The sequence below is a fragment of the Podarcis muralis genome, chromosome 11 (assembly GCF_964188315.1).
Source record: "Podarcis muralis chromosome 11, rPodMur119.hap1.1, whole genome shotgun sequence".
In the NCBI taxonomy this organism is placed as follows: domain Eukaryota; kingdom Metazoa; phylum Chordata; class Lepidosauria; order Squamata; family Lacertidae; genus Podarcis; species Podarcis muralis.
The window spans coordinates 60,078,477-60,096,135 of NC_135665.1; the positions used below are offsets into that span (position 1 = coordinate 60,078,477).

The 17,659-nt window shown below is 43.8% G+C and overlaps 1 protein-coding gene across 2 annotated transcripts in view; it reads right to left on the reverse strand.

Annotated features, from left to right (window-relative positions):
- Window positions 1-17,659, reverse strand: part of PIK3C3 (phosphatidylinositol 3-kinase catalytic subunit type 3) — a 121,005-nt gene that overhangs the window by 60,732 nt on the left and 42,614 nt on the right. For both annotated transcript variants that reach the window (XM_028748637.2, XM_028748636.2), the window contains 5 exons: window positions 15,224-15,352; window positions 13,550-13,619; window positions 13,165-13,229; window positions 10,268-10,352; window positions 7,462-7,536 (listed from right to left, as the gene is read on the reverse strand). In XM_028748637.2, the coding sequence (XP_028604470.1) occupies window positions 7,462-7,536; window positions 10,268-10,352; window positions 13,165-13,229; window positions 13,550-13,619; window positions 15,224-15,352 (424 nt within the window). The remainder of the gene's footprint in view (window positions 1-7,461; window positions 7,537-10,267; window positions 10,353-13,164; window positions 13,230-13,549; window positions 13,620-15,223; window positions 15,353-17,659) is intronic.

The window sequence follows — 17,659 nt, forward strand, 5'->3', positions numbered from 1 at the left end:
CGCTAATAGCGCTAATCCGCTAATAGGGTTGCTTCGCAAGACGAAGAAACCGCTAGACGTAGAGACTCGCGAAACGGATTATTTTCGTCTTGCGAGGCACCACTGTAAGGGGAAATGTGTGTGCATCATATGGAGCGAATGCAGGCGGGAAAAGTCCCCAAGAGCTGCACACACACTACACACGCTCTTTAAAGGGCTCTTGCTGGCTTTTGCGGGAGGTGGGAGAAGGGACAGAGGACAGCCCCTCAGTCTCTTCCCCCACCTCGTAGAAAAGCCCGCAAGAGCGCTCTTGGGGGCTCTTGGGGGCTTTTCCCCCGAGGAGGGAGAAGGGCAGCCTGTCAGGGAAAAGCCTGCAAGGCTCTGCTCAGTGCTCCCTTCAAGGTATATATTTTTTCTTGCATTCCCCCTCTAAAAACTAGGTGTGTCTTATGGTCAGGTACGTCTTATGGAGCGAACAATAAGGTAACCAACATCGCGGATCCAGGACACACATTTACTCAGAAGTAAGTCCCACAGTGTTCAATGGGATTGCACTGGATGACAGCCTGATATCATGAAGGGTATGGCTGCAGCACAATGTTTCGTTCTATGCCACAAAAAAAGAGACGTAAGCTTTCTGCAAGCAGGAGCTTTCAAGATTTGCCTGGCAGAATCTATATGCCAGTGCTGTAAAAAACAACAACAGAGGCTTTACAGAGCCACTGCGCTCCCTGACTTTCTGTTTACTGCTACAGGCCAACACAACTGCTCCTCAGTAATCAGTAAAAAAAGAGAATTTTCTTCAGATTTATCATGTTCATGCACTGCCCCCTACTGTACTCTTTGTGGCTTCCCAGTGCAAAAATCAAAACACAAAACACGATGGGATGTATATGGATGTGTGTGTAGTAATTTGCTATGCAAATATACAGTGATCATCGTAGGAACATGGGGAACTGCTTTGTATCAGTCTGGTACAGTGTTTCTCAAAGTTGGGTCTCCAGATGTTTTGGGACTACAACTCCCATCATCCCTGACCCATGCTCCTGCTAGCTAGGGATGATGGGAGTTGTAGTCCAACAACAGCTGGAGGCCCCAGTCTAAGAAACACTGATCTAGTACCATGTACTGTGGCAGGGAGTAGCTCACAGCTTTCACCTGTGGTTCCTAGAAGCTGTCGCCATCCTTCGACTGGCCAGTTAAACCAGGTGAGGGTAGCCAATGGAACTTGAATACTTCGTGACTTGCGGACTTCCCCTGCATGCAAAGACACAGACTCTGGCAGATTGAGCAGACCAATAGTGGGTCCAATGGTCAAGAAGGTGGTTTCTGCACGTGCTGTAGAAGGAAGTGTGGGGCAGATGGGGTTTGTCCACCTGGGAAGGCAGCCCACCTAGGAGAAGGAAAACTCTGATCCTAAACCTCCTCTGCATTGTGGGAAAAGAAAACAGTAACGAGTAAACCCTACACAAATCTAGAGTGGAGTCCTTAAGTAAAAAAGGTAAAGGTAAAGGACCCCTGGATGGTTAATTCCAGTCAAAGGCGACTATGGGGTTGTGGCACTCATCTCGCTTTCAGGCCGAGGGAGCCGGTGTTTGTCCACAGACAGCTTGACTAAACCGCTTCTGGCTCAACAGAACACCGTGACAGAAGCCAGAGCACATGGAAATGCCGTTTACCTTCCCACCACAACGGTACCTATTTATCTACTTGCGCTGGTATGCTTTTGAACTGCTAGGTTGCCAGGAGCTGGGACAGAGCAACGGGAGCTCATCGTGGGGATTCGAACCACCAACCTTCTGATTGGCAAGCCCAAGAGGCTCAGTGGTTTAGACCACAGTGCCACCCACATCCCAGTCCCTAAGATGGTCTGTTGGCACCTTGTATGTCTCCTTCCAGCAACTCCTGCAGCCAAGCTGGTTACAAACCAGCTCAGCTTTCCTTTGGGCTGTATCAGCGAGGCCAGGATGGGGGTTTTGTCGTTTGGGCAGCCCAGGACCTCCATACACACTGCCCAGGCTTGTGTCACTACAGTGAGGTCTGACTTCACCCCGGCAGGTGAATTCTATTGCCTCTCGAGACAGACAGATGCCAACAACAGCAGACCAGATTCTCTGAAACACCGCTCTCCAGACAAACAAGAGTCCGGTATACTTCAGCCAGGAAAAAAGGGGGTATGAGAAATAGGGATAGTAAGAGATAGACCTGGAGAGAGAGCCAAATAGAGAGCTGGAGACCTGCATCTGGCCTCTGGGACTGAGCTTCCCAATCTCTGGTCAACACTTACCAGCCGGAGGTCTCTTAAGAGAAGCTGCATAGAGAAGCTGGAGCTAAACCTGGGTCTGCCTTACATGCAGAGCAGATTCTCTACAACTGAGCTATGACCCTTCTCTACATGCCAGGGGTTGAACCAGAAATCAACTGTGCATGTCTTCTGCCCCTGAGCTAAGGCAGAGTCCCACAGAAGTTATTTCTGTGCTTAGGGCCCTCATATTTATGGGACTGCCTCTCCTGGTATGCCCTGCGGAGGACCATGAATAACCATAGTTTAGAAGTCCCGGGCCCTAAGAAAGTCAGATTATCCTCCACCAGGGCCAGGGCCTTCTCAGTGATGGCTCTGACCTGGTGGAATGCTCTGTCCCATGAGAACAGGGCCCTGCAGGATTTAACTTCCTTCCGCAGGGCCTGTAAGACAGAACTATTCCCCCTGGCCTTTAATTTGAATTCAGCCTGATCTTTTATTCCCCTTCCTTCCCCCCCTCCCCTTTTTATGAAGATTACCTACTCTGGGATCCCACAGCTAATTCTCCCCTGGTCTCCTCGCTGGCCCAAATGGGACTAATCCACCCAGCTAGCCCTGGTGATCAACTAATGTTTATTGGATGGATTTCCCCCCTAAATTGATTTTGAATTCTGAATTTATTGTTATTCACATTTTATACTGTATTTTATGCTGTTTTCTGTTGCATCAATTAAGTGTTTTAAATTTGTTGTTAGCAACTTTGAGCCCAGTTTTCTGAACTGCGAAGGGCAGCGTATAATTTATTTATTTATTTATTTATTATTATTATTATTATTATTATTATTATTATTATTATTATTATTATTATTATTATTATTTCTCCTGCAGGTTGGGAGGGAAGCTGCCCACCACTAATTTGAAAGTCAGGTGAAATGCCCAATGTTCTCCTGTCCCACAGGGATGTAAATTCTCTCTCACACACACACACACACACACACACACACAGCAGCTACTGTCTTTAAATTTAAAAGCAGAAGAACAGCACAACCTTAGGCTTCGGAATTTTTTGGGGAGAAAGCTGCCGCCATTGAGAATGCTTATCTGTGCACACTTGGGGTGGGATCTGCTTTGGCACACAAATAGCGTACTGGCCACAATGGCTACGCTCTGCCTCCATGCTTGGAGGCAGAAATGCTTCCAAATGCCAGTTACTGGAGACCACAGGAGAGGAGACTGTTCTTGTGCTAAGGTCCTACGCTTGAAGGTTTTCCATAGGGATCTGTTTGGACACCACGAGAAGAGGGTGTTTGACTAGATGGGCCATTGGTTTGACCCAGAAGGTTCTTCTTATGCAGTAGTTTGGGCCACAACTCTAGCAGCGGACTTTTAAATGTTGGGATTCTGAAGGAAGCGCTCCATTTATAGGACAGAGAATTCAGCTGCATTAAGGTCTGATTAATACCATAATTGAAGATCCGGCGGAAAGGAAAGAATCTCTTTGTTCAGTACGAATGTGATTATGGCCAATATCAATCTAATTAACTAGTACTAATAAATGTTTTTAAATACACACTGTATTTGGAATGCAGTTGAGTGTATAATAGCTACTAAATCTGTCGAAGGCCTTTACAAAATAATAATAAAAAACCCACCACAAAGGCATATAATTAACAGATCTTGAAATTGCTTTTGTGATAGCTTGTATATATAAAAGGGTCTGCCAAACACCAATTAGCTACATTATTTTATAAGGAACAAATTAGGAGTTTTGGAAATGATACCAGCTTTACTTCGTTTATTTTGTGAGGTTTGGTTTTTTTACTTCTACTTTTTCATCTTAGCAGTTTAAGTGGGCTTACCAGTGTTGTCCCTGTAAGCATTTGACACTGGTTATGACCAGCTTTTCCACTTTCTATGTAAGTGAATTGATATTACATGCACAGCAAGATCCCATCTGTACTATACATTTAATGCAGTATTTTACCACTTTAAGAGTCCTGTGGTTTAACAATCAATCCCTCTTCCCAGGGAACCTTGGGAACTGCAGCTGTGGGAGGGCAACAGGGGTCTCCTAGCAACTCTCAGCACCCTTAAACTACAGTTCCCGGGATTTTTTGGGGGAAATCATATTTGTTTAAAGTGGTTTGATACGGCTCTTGATGCGAGGTGCAGGTGGGGCCTTATTGTTGCATACATTCAGCTCTTAAGAGGAGTCCGGTTTTTAAGGGAACAGGAGTCTTACAGACGAGATCTCAAGAGTGGGAAGGGAACTATACTTTCCCCCTGTTTCTGAAAACTTCCTCCTTCTGTGCTGTAACAGTGTCAAAGGGCTTTGCTTTTTCATGAAGCACCAGGAGATGTTGTCGAATGCTTTTTCTGCAACAATTAACATTAATGCTACCTGTTTGTCGCTTTTAAATTCTAAATATTCCAATATATCGACAATATTTCTTTGCATGGCCAGTTCTGAACCCGAGAGGTTTTGTACAGTGAACTTAAGAATATATGAAGAGTCTGCTGGATCAGGCCCATCTAGTCCACTATCCTGGTTTTACCATGGCCAACAGGGAAACCTGCAAGCAGGATCTGAGCACAAGAGAACTTGTGGTTTCCAGCAACTGGTATTCAGAAGCATTGCTGCGATAGTGGCTAGTAGCCACCCATAGCCGTCTCCTCCTCCATGAACCAGGTCCAATCCTCTTTTAAAGCCATCACTGCCTCCTGAGGAAGTGAGTTCCATAGTTTAAACTACACACTGTGTGAAGAAGTACCTTCGGTCACCTGCCCTGAATCTCCCGACATTCAGCTTCACTGGACGTTCATGTGTTCCGGAGTTAAGACATAAAGGTAAAGGGATCCCTGACCATTAGGTCCAGTCGTGGCCAACTCTGGGGTTGCGGCGCTCATCTCACTTTATTGGCCGAGGGAGCTGGCGTACAGCTTCCAGGTCATGTGGCCACCATGACTAAGCCGCTTCTGGTGAAACCAGAGCAGCGCACGGAAACGCCGTTTACCTTCCCGCCGGAGCGGTATCTATTTATCTACTTACACTTTGATGTGCTTTCGAACTGCTAGGTTGGCAGGAGCTGGGACCGAGCAATGGGAGCTCACCCCGTCGCGGGGATTCTAACTGCTGACCTTCTGATCAGCAAGTCCTAGGCTCTGTGGTTTAATCCACAGTACCACCCAAGTCCCCGGAGTTAAGAGAATGGGACCTTTCTCTACACGGTGCATAATTTTAGGGTGTGTGTTGGTGGTGGGTAACAGAGGTGACAAGAGCATGAGGAACAGAGGACAGCTTGTTTCTGCTTTCATGGTATGCTTCAACCCTTAAAACTCAGCTCCAGCATATGGCAAAGTGTGAGGGGATCAGCAAGGTAAATTCTGCATTTCCTTTCTCTGGTTACTTCCTCCCACCCTGCCTCTCTCTCTCTGCCTCTCTCGCTCTCTCATTTTTATTAAAAGGATTTTCATAGTTCTCAAAGGCACATATACACCTCTGTTTTCAATTCACAGAGTCCTTTCTACAGGTCAGTGACATTCAGTGTGAGACACTGTGAGGTTGGGAGGGAGAGTGGAAGAGAAAGAAGGTGGGGTTGTGATTTCTCCATTCTTTTGCTTAGCGTACATGCAGAGTTTTTGTGTCAGCGTTTTGCGGATAGGTTCTTTACTGAGCTGTTGGTTTCCGCTGGCGGTACGAGAGGTTGGAGAGGGGAGCCATGTCGGAGTGAAGACACTCTCCTTTATTTGTCTCCGTGTTAGTTTCAAATTTGTTGGTCAGCTTTTTTAGTAGGGCTGCTTCTCATACAGTTTGGTACCAGTGGTCCGTGTTTATTCCTGACAGGTCTTTCCAGTGTCTAGTTATGACACTCCTCGCTGCAGACAGCAGGTGGCTTATGAGTTCTTCATAGTGTGAATGTGCATTGTTGTGCACCCTACTTAAAGGTAAAGGGTAAAGGGACCCCTGACCATTAGGTTCAGTCGTGACAGACTCTGGGGTTGTGGAGCTCATCACGCTTTATTGGCCGAGGGAGCCAGCGTACAGCTTCTGGGTCATGTGGCCAGCACAGAGCAGCGCACGGAAATGCCGTTTACCTTCCCACCGGAGCGGGAAGGTAATTTATCTATTTATCTACTTGCACTGTGACATGCTTTCAAACTGCTAGGATGGCAGGAGCAGGGACTGAGCAACGGGAGCTCACCCCGTCACCTTTTTTAAAAAAGTAGATCTGGGGGTGAAATCCCCAAAAAGGATGTTACTTTTTTCTGTATGCCACAACATGTATGCGACAATATTACTAGCGAAGAATTGGAAGAAACAAGATTTGCCAACTATCGAAGAATGGCAGATGAAGATGATGGACTACATGGAACTTGCCAAACTGATCAGGAGACTCCGAGACAAGAGAGAAGAAACGGTGGAAGAAGATTGGAAGAAGATTAAAGAATATTTGAAAAAAAATATGTTAATATTTAAATCTTAGAATAGCTTTGGAAGTGGATATAGGCTGTAGGATTAGAAGTAGAAGATAGTGTATTTTAAAATAGTATTATCTGTAAGTGATAAAATGTGAAGATTTTTATGCTAAAAGTAAGTGTGATTAAAAAAATGGTTAAAAATTCTGATATATGTAAACTGCTAAAGATGAGGTAAAATGAAAATCAGATAGGGGGGACTTGGGGAAGCTCACTTAACAACGTTTAGATAAAATAAGGATAAGACAAGAGCTTGTTTGTATTGTTTGTGTTGTTTAGTTGTGTTATAAAATTAATAATATTTTTTTTGGGGGGGGACAAAAAAGCAGATCTGACTCCTTCAACATTTCACGAGTCCAGAATGTTTCAAAAGCATTCTAGTTACGGAAAAGCACTATGGAAATAGTTCTCAAATTTCCTTTTTCCCTGAGCCAAATATGCAACAGGTAAAATATAATTCAGTTTTATAGACGATTAGATTGTTAACCCTGCAGGCCCGGTTAATTCGATCTGTACACCACTCTTAGCTGTTCTTGTCATGGCAGATGTAATGACACTGAAAATTATTACAATTATGCCGGGGAAGGAACCTACCGAGTCTCACATATCCTTCCTTTAAGTGGAAAGCAGAAAATGATTTTGCAGCAAGATGCAAGCTTCACAAAAGCAATAATAGTAATAATAACAGTAAAAACAGCAATAACAAATGACAACAACAAATGACAATAACGATAATAATAAGAAGTAGAAGAAGAAGTAGTTACCTGTTTTGGTTAGCAACAGATTGTCCAAATGCCTGTCTCCAACGCCAAGGATGTATGTAATTACACAATATCCAGCTGGAAATTAAAAAAAGCAAATAATTGTCAACTGGCACAATCTCTCTCTCTCTCTCTCTCTCTCTCTCCCTCAGAAATCACAAAGAAAGGTCTACACTGAGACAGGATCACTGGGAATATTATGGAGCGAGACTCTGAAAGCTGACCAAGATTTCTGTCACAGGAAGGACCAGAGGCTTCAGGAATAGTTGTGTATACATGAGGTTACCCCACAAAATAGGCACATATGGCCATGTAGGTTTAGGGATAGACCAAAGGAAGGGTCTTCTCTGGAGTTAAGTCATAGAATTCGTTTCCGGTAGATGCAGTGAAGGCTACCCTAGTGGGTAGTTTTGAAAGGGTTTTTAAAATAAACTTATGGGGAGGATAAGAATATCAAAGGTTTCTAGCCATGATGGATACTGACTACCTTTACTATCATAGGCAATATCCCTCTGGATAACATTTGCTGGGGAGAAAAATGCGGAAAGGGCTGTCGCCTCCAAGTCCTGCTTCTGGCCTTCCCATAGGTATCTGTTTGGCCACTGAGGGACTTGTTCGTTTAATTTGTTTATATATATATAATATTTGTGTTCCGAAGATCACAGGGCACAACATAAAAATCCCGCAAAACAAGAACACAAACCACGGGATATTACACAAAACGTGCAATATAATCAATTTGTTTTGTTCAATGAAATCTGTATACCACCTTTCGCCCATAGAGCTCAGGGAGGTTCACAGCATAAAAATACAAGCTAAAAAAAAATACAAAATATGCTTTAAAAGCAAGAACAAAAACAAACCGATAACCCCCTCAACGCCACACATTTAAAAGAGCATTGGAAGTTCATCTGCCAAAGGCCTGTTCAAAGAGGAACATTTTCGTCCGGCCCTTAAAGGTGCATAGTGAAGGCGCTAGGCGAGCCTCCCTGGGGAGAGCATTCCACAGATGGGGAGCCACTGCAGAAAAGGCCCTGTTTTTGTGTTTCCACCCTCCGGACCTCTTGAGGAGGAGGCACACGAAGAAGGGCCTCAGATGTTGATCTCGGGGTTCGGGTAGGTTCATATGGAGAGAGGCATCGTTCTTTGCCCTTGCTAATAAATAACACCACTGATGTTTAGTTAGTTCTCTGACTTTGCTAGGAATACAGGAAGCTGCCTTGCACCCAGTTTGTTTGTTGGTTTTTGCTTTTTAAAATGCTTTATTGAAATTAGAAAAAAAGTATATAGCAAAATTATCCATAGAAAAAAATATAAAAATATTAGTGTTTGTTACATTGTATCGTGTTCTTCTTAAGATTCCAATGACTTCCCGTCAACCCCTCACGCTTCTAAACATTGTTCTACCTATTGCACTATTTATTTCCATTTTCTTTTCTTAGATTTCTTAAATATTATGTTTTCTAATACTCATCCAACATATCACAGAAGTTATTCAAGAGCTGCCACAGACTTCATGCCATTACAATAATCCTTGAGATACTTTTTAAACATGCCCCAATTCCTAATAAAAGTTTGTACAGCGCGATCTCTCAGTTTTTCTGTTAATTTTGCCAACTCAGCATATTCCAACAATTTATTCCGCCAATCCAGCTTTGTCGGTAATTTCTCACCCTTCCAATTCACAGCTATCAATATTCTTGCAGCCATCGTGGCATACAAGAATATTTCCCTCGCATTTTTTGCATAGCTGTCAACGTTTCCCTTTTTTTAAGGGAAATTCCCTTATTCCAAATAGGATTCCTTGCAAGAAAAGGGAAAAGTTGACAGCTATGATTTTTTGGTATGTCAGGGCCTAGAATGCCCAAGAGGAAAGCCTCTGGTTTTTATATCTATCATCTATCTATCTACAGTGGTACCTCGCAAGACGAATGCCTCGCAAGACAAAAAAACTCGCTAGACGAAAGGGTTTTTTGTTTTTTGAGCTGCTTCGCAAGACGATTTTCCCTATGGGCTTGCTTTGCAAGACGGAAATGTCTTGCAAGTTTGTTTCCTTTTTCTTAACACCGTTAATACAGTTGCGACTTGACTTCGAGGAGCAACTCATAGAACGTGGTGTGGTAGCCTTTTTTGAGGTTTTTAAAGACTTTGGTGATTTTTGAAGCTTTTCCAAAACTTTCCCGACACCGTGCTTCGCAAGACGAAAAAAATCGCAAGGCGACAAAACTCGCGGAACAAATTAATTTCGTCTTGCGAGGCACCACTGTATCTATCTATCTATCTAGATACACACACACACACACACACACCCTAAACATTCTTTTAAGTTCATTGTAGATTACATCCCCAAATACCTTAATTTTCTTGCATGTCCACTACATGTGTAACATTGAGCCTTCCCCGTCTGCACATCTCCAATGTTTACTTGGAATGTTCTTATGCATTTTAGATAATTTTAGTGGTGTCAAATACCAACGGTATTGCATCTTCGTAACATTTTCCCTCAGAGTGTAACCTGCGGTGAACTTCATGTTGACTTTCCATAAATTTTCCCAGTCCTCCATTGGGATGTTACAACCAAAATCCTGAGCCCATTTGACCATAACAGATTTTACCTTGCGCCAAGTTTGAACGTGCTCCATCTAACTCAGTGCTCCCTACACTGACTGACAGCAGCTCTCCAGAGTCACAGGCAGGAGTCTCTCCCAGCCCAGGGATTGCTTGCAAGGCAGACACTCAGCCACTGATCCACAGCCATTGCCCTGCTTTAATGCAATCTGTGCCCTCCTAATCTCCTGCCATCACTTACCACAGCTTTTGACGTAAGTGTCCATAACCTCTGCGCTTATTCCGTGGGGTCCCGTTTCGCTTGGTGCGTGTTTTCGGAAGAAGTTCTGAAAAAGAACATCACTCTAATGTTTATTTCTCCTCCCACGTAAAGCTCTGAAAGAGTCTCTGGGGGCTGGCTAAGCTCGTGGCTCGTTGGTGGCCTTGGATAAAATCCATTACTGAGTGTTACTGGTGAACACAGCCCCCCTCTCCTCACCCCGAAGTATCAATCTTGATATTTAAAAGGCGTCCAAGGCTCATTGCAGAAATAGCCTATATTTCTTTTAAAAACGGCAGATAACATTAAGCAAAGAACAATCAAGCAAATTACATTCCCCCCCCCCCCCTTAGTGCTAACATCGCAGCGCTCAGTTGATATCTGATGGAATTTTCTTAACCTCCGCAACGGAAAGATTTAAAATCACTTTGCATTATACACACACACACACACACACACACACACTCAAGGGCCTCTCGTTCTTTAAAATAATCCCATCCTGTTGAATTTCAAAGGCAAAGTTATTGCATAATTACAGAGAGTGCTAAATGCTTCAAAAGTAGATATATTCCTTTTGTGCCTGGGTAGCAAAATTTAAATAGCATTAGCAATTCAAAGCAATTGTGAATGAAGATAGAGGAAACGAATTGCAAAGTGGGCATTAATGTACTTTGTTTAGGGGGAGGGAGGGGGCTACAAGTAGAATCCCAAGAGTGAATTGGCCTAGAAATATGAACACGGCCCCCTGGAGAAGAAAATTCAGCTTTAAAAAGTAGGAGGTCAGAGGAGCAGAGGATCCCCTTTGCCCCAACACTAACATGTTGCTGGTCTTCAGCATATTAGTCACCACAACAAACAGATTTTTAAAACATGCAACTTTCAGAAAGGTTTTGACAAAGTCCCACACTGAAAGCTCCTGAGTAAGCTTAGCATTCATGATCCAGGTGGATGTGGTTATCAATGGCTAATAGCCATGATAGTTAAAGCGATGACAAACCTAGACAGCATCTTAAAAAGCAGAGACATCACCTTGGCAACAAAGGTCCGTATAGTTAAAGCTACGGTTTTCCCAGTAGTGATGTATGGAAGTGAGAGCTGGACCACAAAGAAGGCTGATTGCCGAAGAACTGATGCTTTTGAATTATGGTCCTGGAGGAGACTCTTGAGAGTCCCATGGACTGCAAGAAGATCAAACCTATCCATTCTGAAGGAAATCATCCCTGAGTGCTCACTGGAAGGACAGATCCTGAAGCTGAGGCTCCAATACTTTGGCCACCTCACGAGAAGAGAAGACTTCCTGGAAAAGACCCTGATGTTGGGAAAGATGGAGGGCACAAGGAGAAGGGGACGACAGAGGACGAGATGGCTGGACAGTGTTCTTGAAGCTACCAGCATGAGTCTGACCAAACTGCGGGAGGCAGTGGAAGACAGGATTGCCTGGTGTGCTCTGGTCCATGGGGTCACAAAGAGTCAGACACGACTAAATGAGTAAACAAAAACAACAAAGTTATGGTCTGCTTCCATAATCAGAGGGAGCACTGCTTCTGAACCCCAGTTGCTGGAAACCACAGGAAGAGAGAGTGCTCTTGTGCTTGAATCCTGCTTGCAGCTGTCCCACAAGCATCTGGTTGGCCGCTGTGAGAACAGGATGATGGACTCAGTGGGCCATTGGCGTGATCCAACAGGATCTTCTTCTGTTCTTGCCGATGTGGTCCAAAAGAAAAGAGAGCAAGACGTTTGGCACTAGCTTGGCTGCAGGAGTTTCCGGAAGGAGGAGCCTAAGGTGGTCTCCAACCATCTTTTAAGAACGCCACTCTGGATTTTTGTAGGGTTTACTCCTTAGCCTTTTCTTCTCCTGAAAATTGTTAGAATATTCCGTTCCACCTCAAGAGGAACAGGCATGGCTGTTGTGTGTCACTTGTCTGTTTACACTCCAGCACAGCTTGCTGGGAACTTCCGTTTCGTGTATAGCTATTGCTTATGCTGCTTGCTTGGACATGAAAGGGGGAAGACATGAAAGGGAGAAGAGGTTTACGATCAGAGGTTTCCTTCCCAGGCTGATAAGCCCCAACTGCCCCCTCCACTACTGCGCTAAACAATGGCATAGACCTACCCACCTAGGGTGGCGACCTGAATCTCACCCTAAAAAGGAAACCGGCCTTAAGGAGTACACATGGAGAAACATTAAAGGGACCCCTGACCATTAGGTCCAGTTGTGGCAGACTGTGGGGTTGCAGCGCTCATCTTGCTTTATTGGCCAAGGGAGCCGGCGTACAGCTTCCGTGTCATGTGGCCAGCATGACTAAGCCGCTTCTGGCGAACCAGAGCAGCGCATGGAAACGCCGTTTACCTTCCCGCCGGAGCGGTACCTATTTATCTACTTGCACTTTGACGTGCTTTCGAACTGCTAGGTTGTCAGGAGCAGGGACTGAGCAACGGGAGCTCACCCTGTCACGGGAATTTGAACCGCCAACCTTCTGATCGGCAAGTCCTAGGCTTTGTGGTTTAACCCACAGCGCCACCCGCGTCCCTATGGAGAAACATTACAACCAAGCAAAAGCATTTATTTGGGTCATTCCTTTTGCGGTCAGTTGTGGGTGGTGGGCAGCAGAAGAAATATTAATCAATAAGGGTCTCACACACACACACACACACACACACACACACACTCTACTCAGTTTTTATTTCCTTCCTTGGAATTTTGGTATCCTAACAGCCTTATACAATGCAGAGTTCCTTCTACACACTGCTTTATCCTTGAATCTCCCACATGTGACACAATCGCAAGGGAAGAAGGCCGCTGCCAACTTCAAGTGGGTGAAATGCAAGAACGAGCAGATGCTGAATCCAGTACAGGCAACCCAAGTCAAAACACAAACCTGTATACTTTCTTCGGTTGCAAGAACCTCAGCCACAGGGACTGACTGAATGAACTGCATGAAACCTGGAAAATAGCAGGGAGGGTGATAGAGAGAAAGAGACTCAGGGTCAGAAAATCTCAGGCGTAGGTGCTAAGAAGCCAACCTCAAATTCCTGTAGGCTTTTAAAAGCAGTGGGGTGGAATTACCGGTAACCAAGTCTTAATCAGGCTGGAGCACTGTTCTTTAGAGTTTGCATTTTATCAAATTTGTATCTTTGCTGTACCCCACTTTTAAGGGCACCAAAGCGATTGAAAGGTTGATTAAAAATAACATTTAGCACTGAGAGTTCCCTAAATACTCATCGCTCCTGTTATGATGAGTGTGTTTTGGGAGGTAGGCTTACCATGTTTTGTACTAGTGGCCAAGACCTTGTAAGGGGTCAGCTTCAAATCCAGATTCTCCTTGCGTAAGAGCTACAAGAAAAACAGAAGAGACAAGCATAAGGCAGGGGCGAGAGAGAGAGCAAAGAAATTATTGCTGCATTGGAAGACAGCATACAGGTATCTTCTATCATATGTGGTGGCAGTGTAAGGTAATCAAAACTTTCTGGGAGATGATAGATAATGAACTGAAAAATAATGTTTAAAATAACTTTTGTAAAAAAAACAAACCAGAAGCCTTTTTATTAGGAATTGTAGGTACCGACATCCCAAAGGAGCAGAAAAGACTTTTTATGTATGCAACAACAGCCGAACGGATCTTACTGGCCCAGAGATGGAAAGAAGACAAAGTCCCTACCAGAGAAGAATGGCAAACTAAGCTGTTGGGACTACGCCAAAATGGCAAAACTGACCAGAAAGCTCAGGAACCAAGAAGACAAATACTTCAAGAAAGAATAAATTATATAATTATAATTTATATAATTTATTGATATAAATAAATTATAATTTATTTAGGAGACCACTGTGAGCAGATGAAAACATTAGGAGGATTTTAACCTCACTTGTAATGTATCAAACTCTATGGATAATATGGATAGATCTAAAATATAGATTTGATATAAGATGCTGTCGAAAACACTGACATTAGGACCCACGGTCTTGAGATTCAGAGAAATCTCTGTATATGGAAATGTATTTGGTTTTGTTATAAATCTGTATTTGAAAAATCAAATAAAATGGCTTGCAGAATGGCTCAGGTGACACGTAAGGAAAGAAACTGGCTTTGGTTCACAGAAATCTCCTGCCACTGTTGATGTCTTGAAAAGGGGTTTGGACAAATCTATGGAGGACCGTAAGGCTTTCAAAAGTTACAAGCCATGCTGGAAGTTTGCCTCTGTATATCAGGTGCTGAGAATGGCAAGTGGGGAAAACGATATTCTGGTCCTGCCCTGCTTGTGGTCTTCCCATCTCTCTGGCTGTTCTGAAAACAGGGTCGGGGACTAGCTAGGCCTTTGGTTTGTGCCAGCAAGGCTTCTAGGTATAAAAACACCTCCAACGTCACATCTTCACCATTCCTGATTTAAAGGCTCACCTGCTCTGACCTTCCTGTATGGATGGGCTCCCTTCAACCATCACATTTCTAACCTTTATCCATCCGTGTGAATCATATAAAACCACAGAGTTCCTGAATTCCTGGAATCTTTTCTGCGCAACATGAGACTTGAACCCACAGCCCTGAGATTAAGAGTCCCATGCTTTTACCAACTCAGCTATCCAGTGTTTCCCTTTACATCCCTCCAAATATCTCCGTAAGACGCTTAGATCACTTTTAAAAATAAATTTTATTACGGTTTATAGAGAAAAATACTAAAATTTCCCTTTTTTTAAAAAAAAAACCAAACCAAGACTTTTATCTAGATACAATAAAAGCACAAAAGTGGGGGGGGGGGGCAGGGAGCAGGAAGGAAGGAAGGAAGGAAGGAAGGAAGGAAGGAAGGAAGGAAGGAGAAAAGAGAAAAACAGAAAAATAAAAGCACTCAGATCATTTTTTAAAAGTTGTATAAAGAATGAAATTCAGGCTGCCGTGTTTACAAAGACCTATTCACAATCTCCATCCCACCCTTAGCCATTGTCACCTTGTCCATGAGCGAAATGATCTGAAGTATCAGTTGATCCTGACGCAAATCATCCCCGTGTTTAAATATAACAGGATACTTGTCCCCGTCTTCAGTCTTGAAAAACAACTGGGCTGGCATTAGGGCGCTCTGGTTAGAGAAACGGAAAACGCGGCAAATTAAACCGTGACTATAAAAGGACGGCAGGGTTGGAGAGGGAAAGAGATACGGAGCTGAGGTTTCTTCAGCCTCTCTAGCTCAGAGGGAGAGCTTTTGCTCTGCATGCAGAAGGTCGTAGGTTCAATCCCTGGTATCTCCAGGTAGCGCTGGGGATATTCCCTGTCCGAAACCCTGGAAAGTATCTTGCAGTCAATGCAGAAAATACTGAACTAAATGGATTCTGTATAAAACAGGTTCCTCTGTTCCTAAGGCAGATCATGGAAATGTCATTTGCATGAAATGTATTAAGGGAACGCTATACATTCTTCTCTCCCACCAGCCTCACAAATCTGACCGTGGAGAACCTATATGGACTGCCAATTTCCCCCCCAAATTATTATTTTTTATTAAGATTTTACAACAAGTTTTAGCATAATCAAATGTTCCATTTTAACATTTTCAATTGAACACACACACACCCCGGCGACTTCCCCCAACTTCCCTCTCTGGTTTATAACATATTCAATAGAAAAATATAAATATATGGTTAAAATGTGAAGAATAGATCAATAAGGTACCATTTTAATTTCAGTACAGTATATGGACTGCCAATGTTTTAAGACCATGTAAAATGACATTTGCTTGGCACCTACTTCATATGATATAGGCAGGTTGTTAAAAATTTGTTTTGTTTTCTCTTTGGAACACCCTTACATTTACAGAGCAAAACATCCTCTTGAATTATATGTCCAGCACATGGAACCTTACAAAAGGACAATAGTAGTGGATTCTCCGTGTGCCCTTACCACAGCAAAAAGACTGATACTGATGAACTGGAAAAATAAAAATGAGGCTCCCTTCTACGATTGGATTGAAGACTTATATAAACTCGCAACCTATGAACAACTTGCATATAAACGCAGACTAGCCATGGACAAATTCAATGATATTTGGAATCCATTCTTACAATATTAAGGTTAAGATCAGGTGAAGTACAATAACAACCTTGTAAAAAATACAGTTTTGGGTTCCCCTCTCTCTTCATTTCCCCTTCTACACGGGTTCTGTTTCTCCTTTTCATTTTCTCTTTCTATTTATGCCTCACCATGTTCAGTGCACATATAATTATGTACTTTTTGAACTTTCAACTTTTTTTTATTTAAAAAAACCCTATTTTATTTTCTCAGGTTTTAATCAACACATTGTGGCTGGCTTTTTTCTGAGCTGCTTTGGAACTGCTGTTGTTACACTATGCATTGCTTTGTGCTGTGTTCTCTGTTATATTAATTAAATCTTAAAGAGAGAGAGGGAGAAGATACAGATAAGCAAATGATAAAAAAGGATGGAGAGGATGGAGGACTTCTGTATTGCACGATCAGGAGTGCAGGTCACAATCCATACTAGCTTTAACCACTCCTCAGTCTAGTGAGAAACATTCTAAATCCATTAAGCGGTGGAAGGCTGTGCTGACTCATCCCCAATCCAGACATCCACTGAGATGCCCTGAATATACTCCTGAACTACATCTCCCATCACTCCCAGGCAGAATGGCCAATAGTCCAAGGTGCTGGGAGTTATAGTTCAGCAATATTAGAAGGGCACCAGGTTCCCTATCTCTGCCATAAAGCAAAGGATCCACTCCTGTTAAGACGGTGACTGAGCTTGCTTTGGCCTGAAGGCATACAAGGCCACCTGCTTGATGAAGCTATGCAGATCTGGATCTTGTCAGTGTCTGTTGCTGTTGGTTTTTTTCTATCTTTATTTTAGACATTGTGATTTACATGGAAATTGTTCAGTCTGGTTTTGCATTTAATGCTTTAATGTACCGTATAGGACTATTTTTGTTATGTTGCAGTTATGTGTTTTTGTCACGTTGTAAGATGCCTTGAGCACTGTGGAAAGGGAACATACAAATAAATAAAAAAATTGTATATATGTATGCATGTATTTATGGGTTCCATCTTTGGCAGTGGCGTAGCGTGGGGGGCGGGGGGGGGCGGCCACACCGGGCGCAACATCTGGGGGGGGGGGGGCGCTCGCCGCCTCCGGAGTCGCCGAAGAGCCTTGGGCGCAGGCTGTAGCAGAGCCCCATGTCTCACGGAACCGACAAGCTGGCAGTGGCTCTCAGCGCTCGCCGCGGTCCCCGCGCGTCAGGGCCGCGGAGGGCACGCCAGGCAGCCCCTCCTCACAGCCCCACCGCCACCGCTGCTGCTGCAGCTGCTGGGCCATGTTGCATTTTCCTCGCCTCTCTGCCCTCCTCCTCCGGGCAAGCGGCGTCATTTGGGCGGCAGCGCCAAC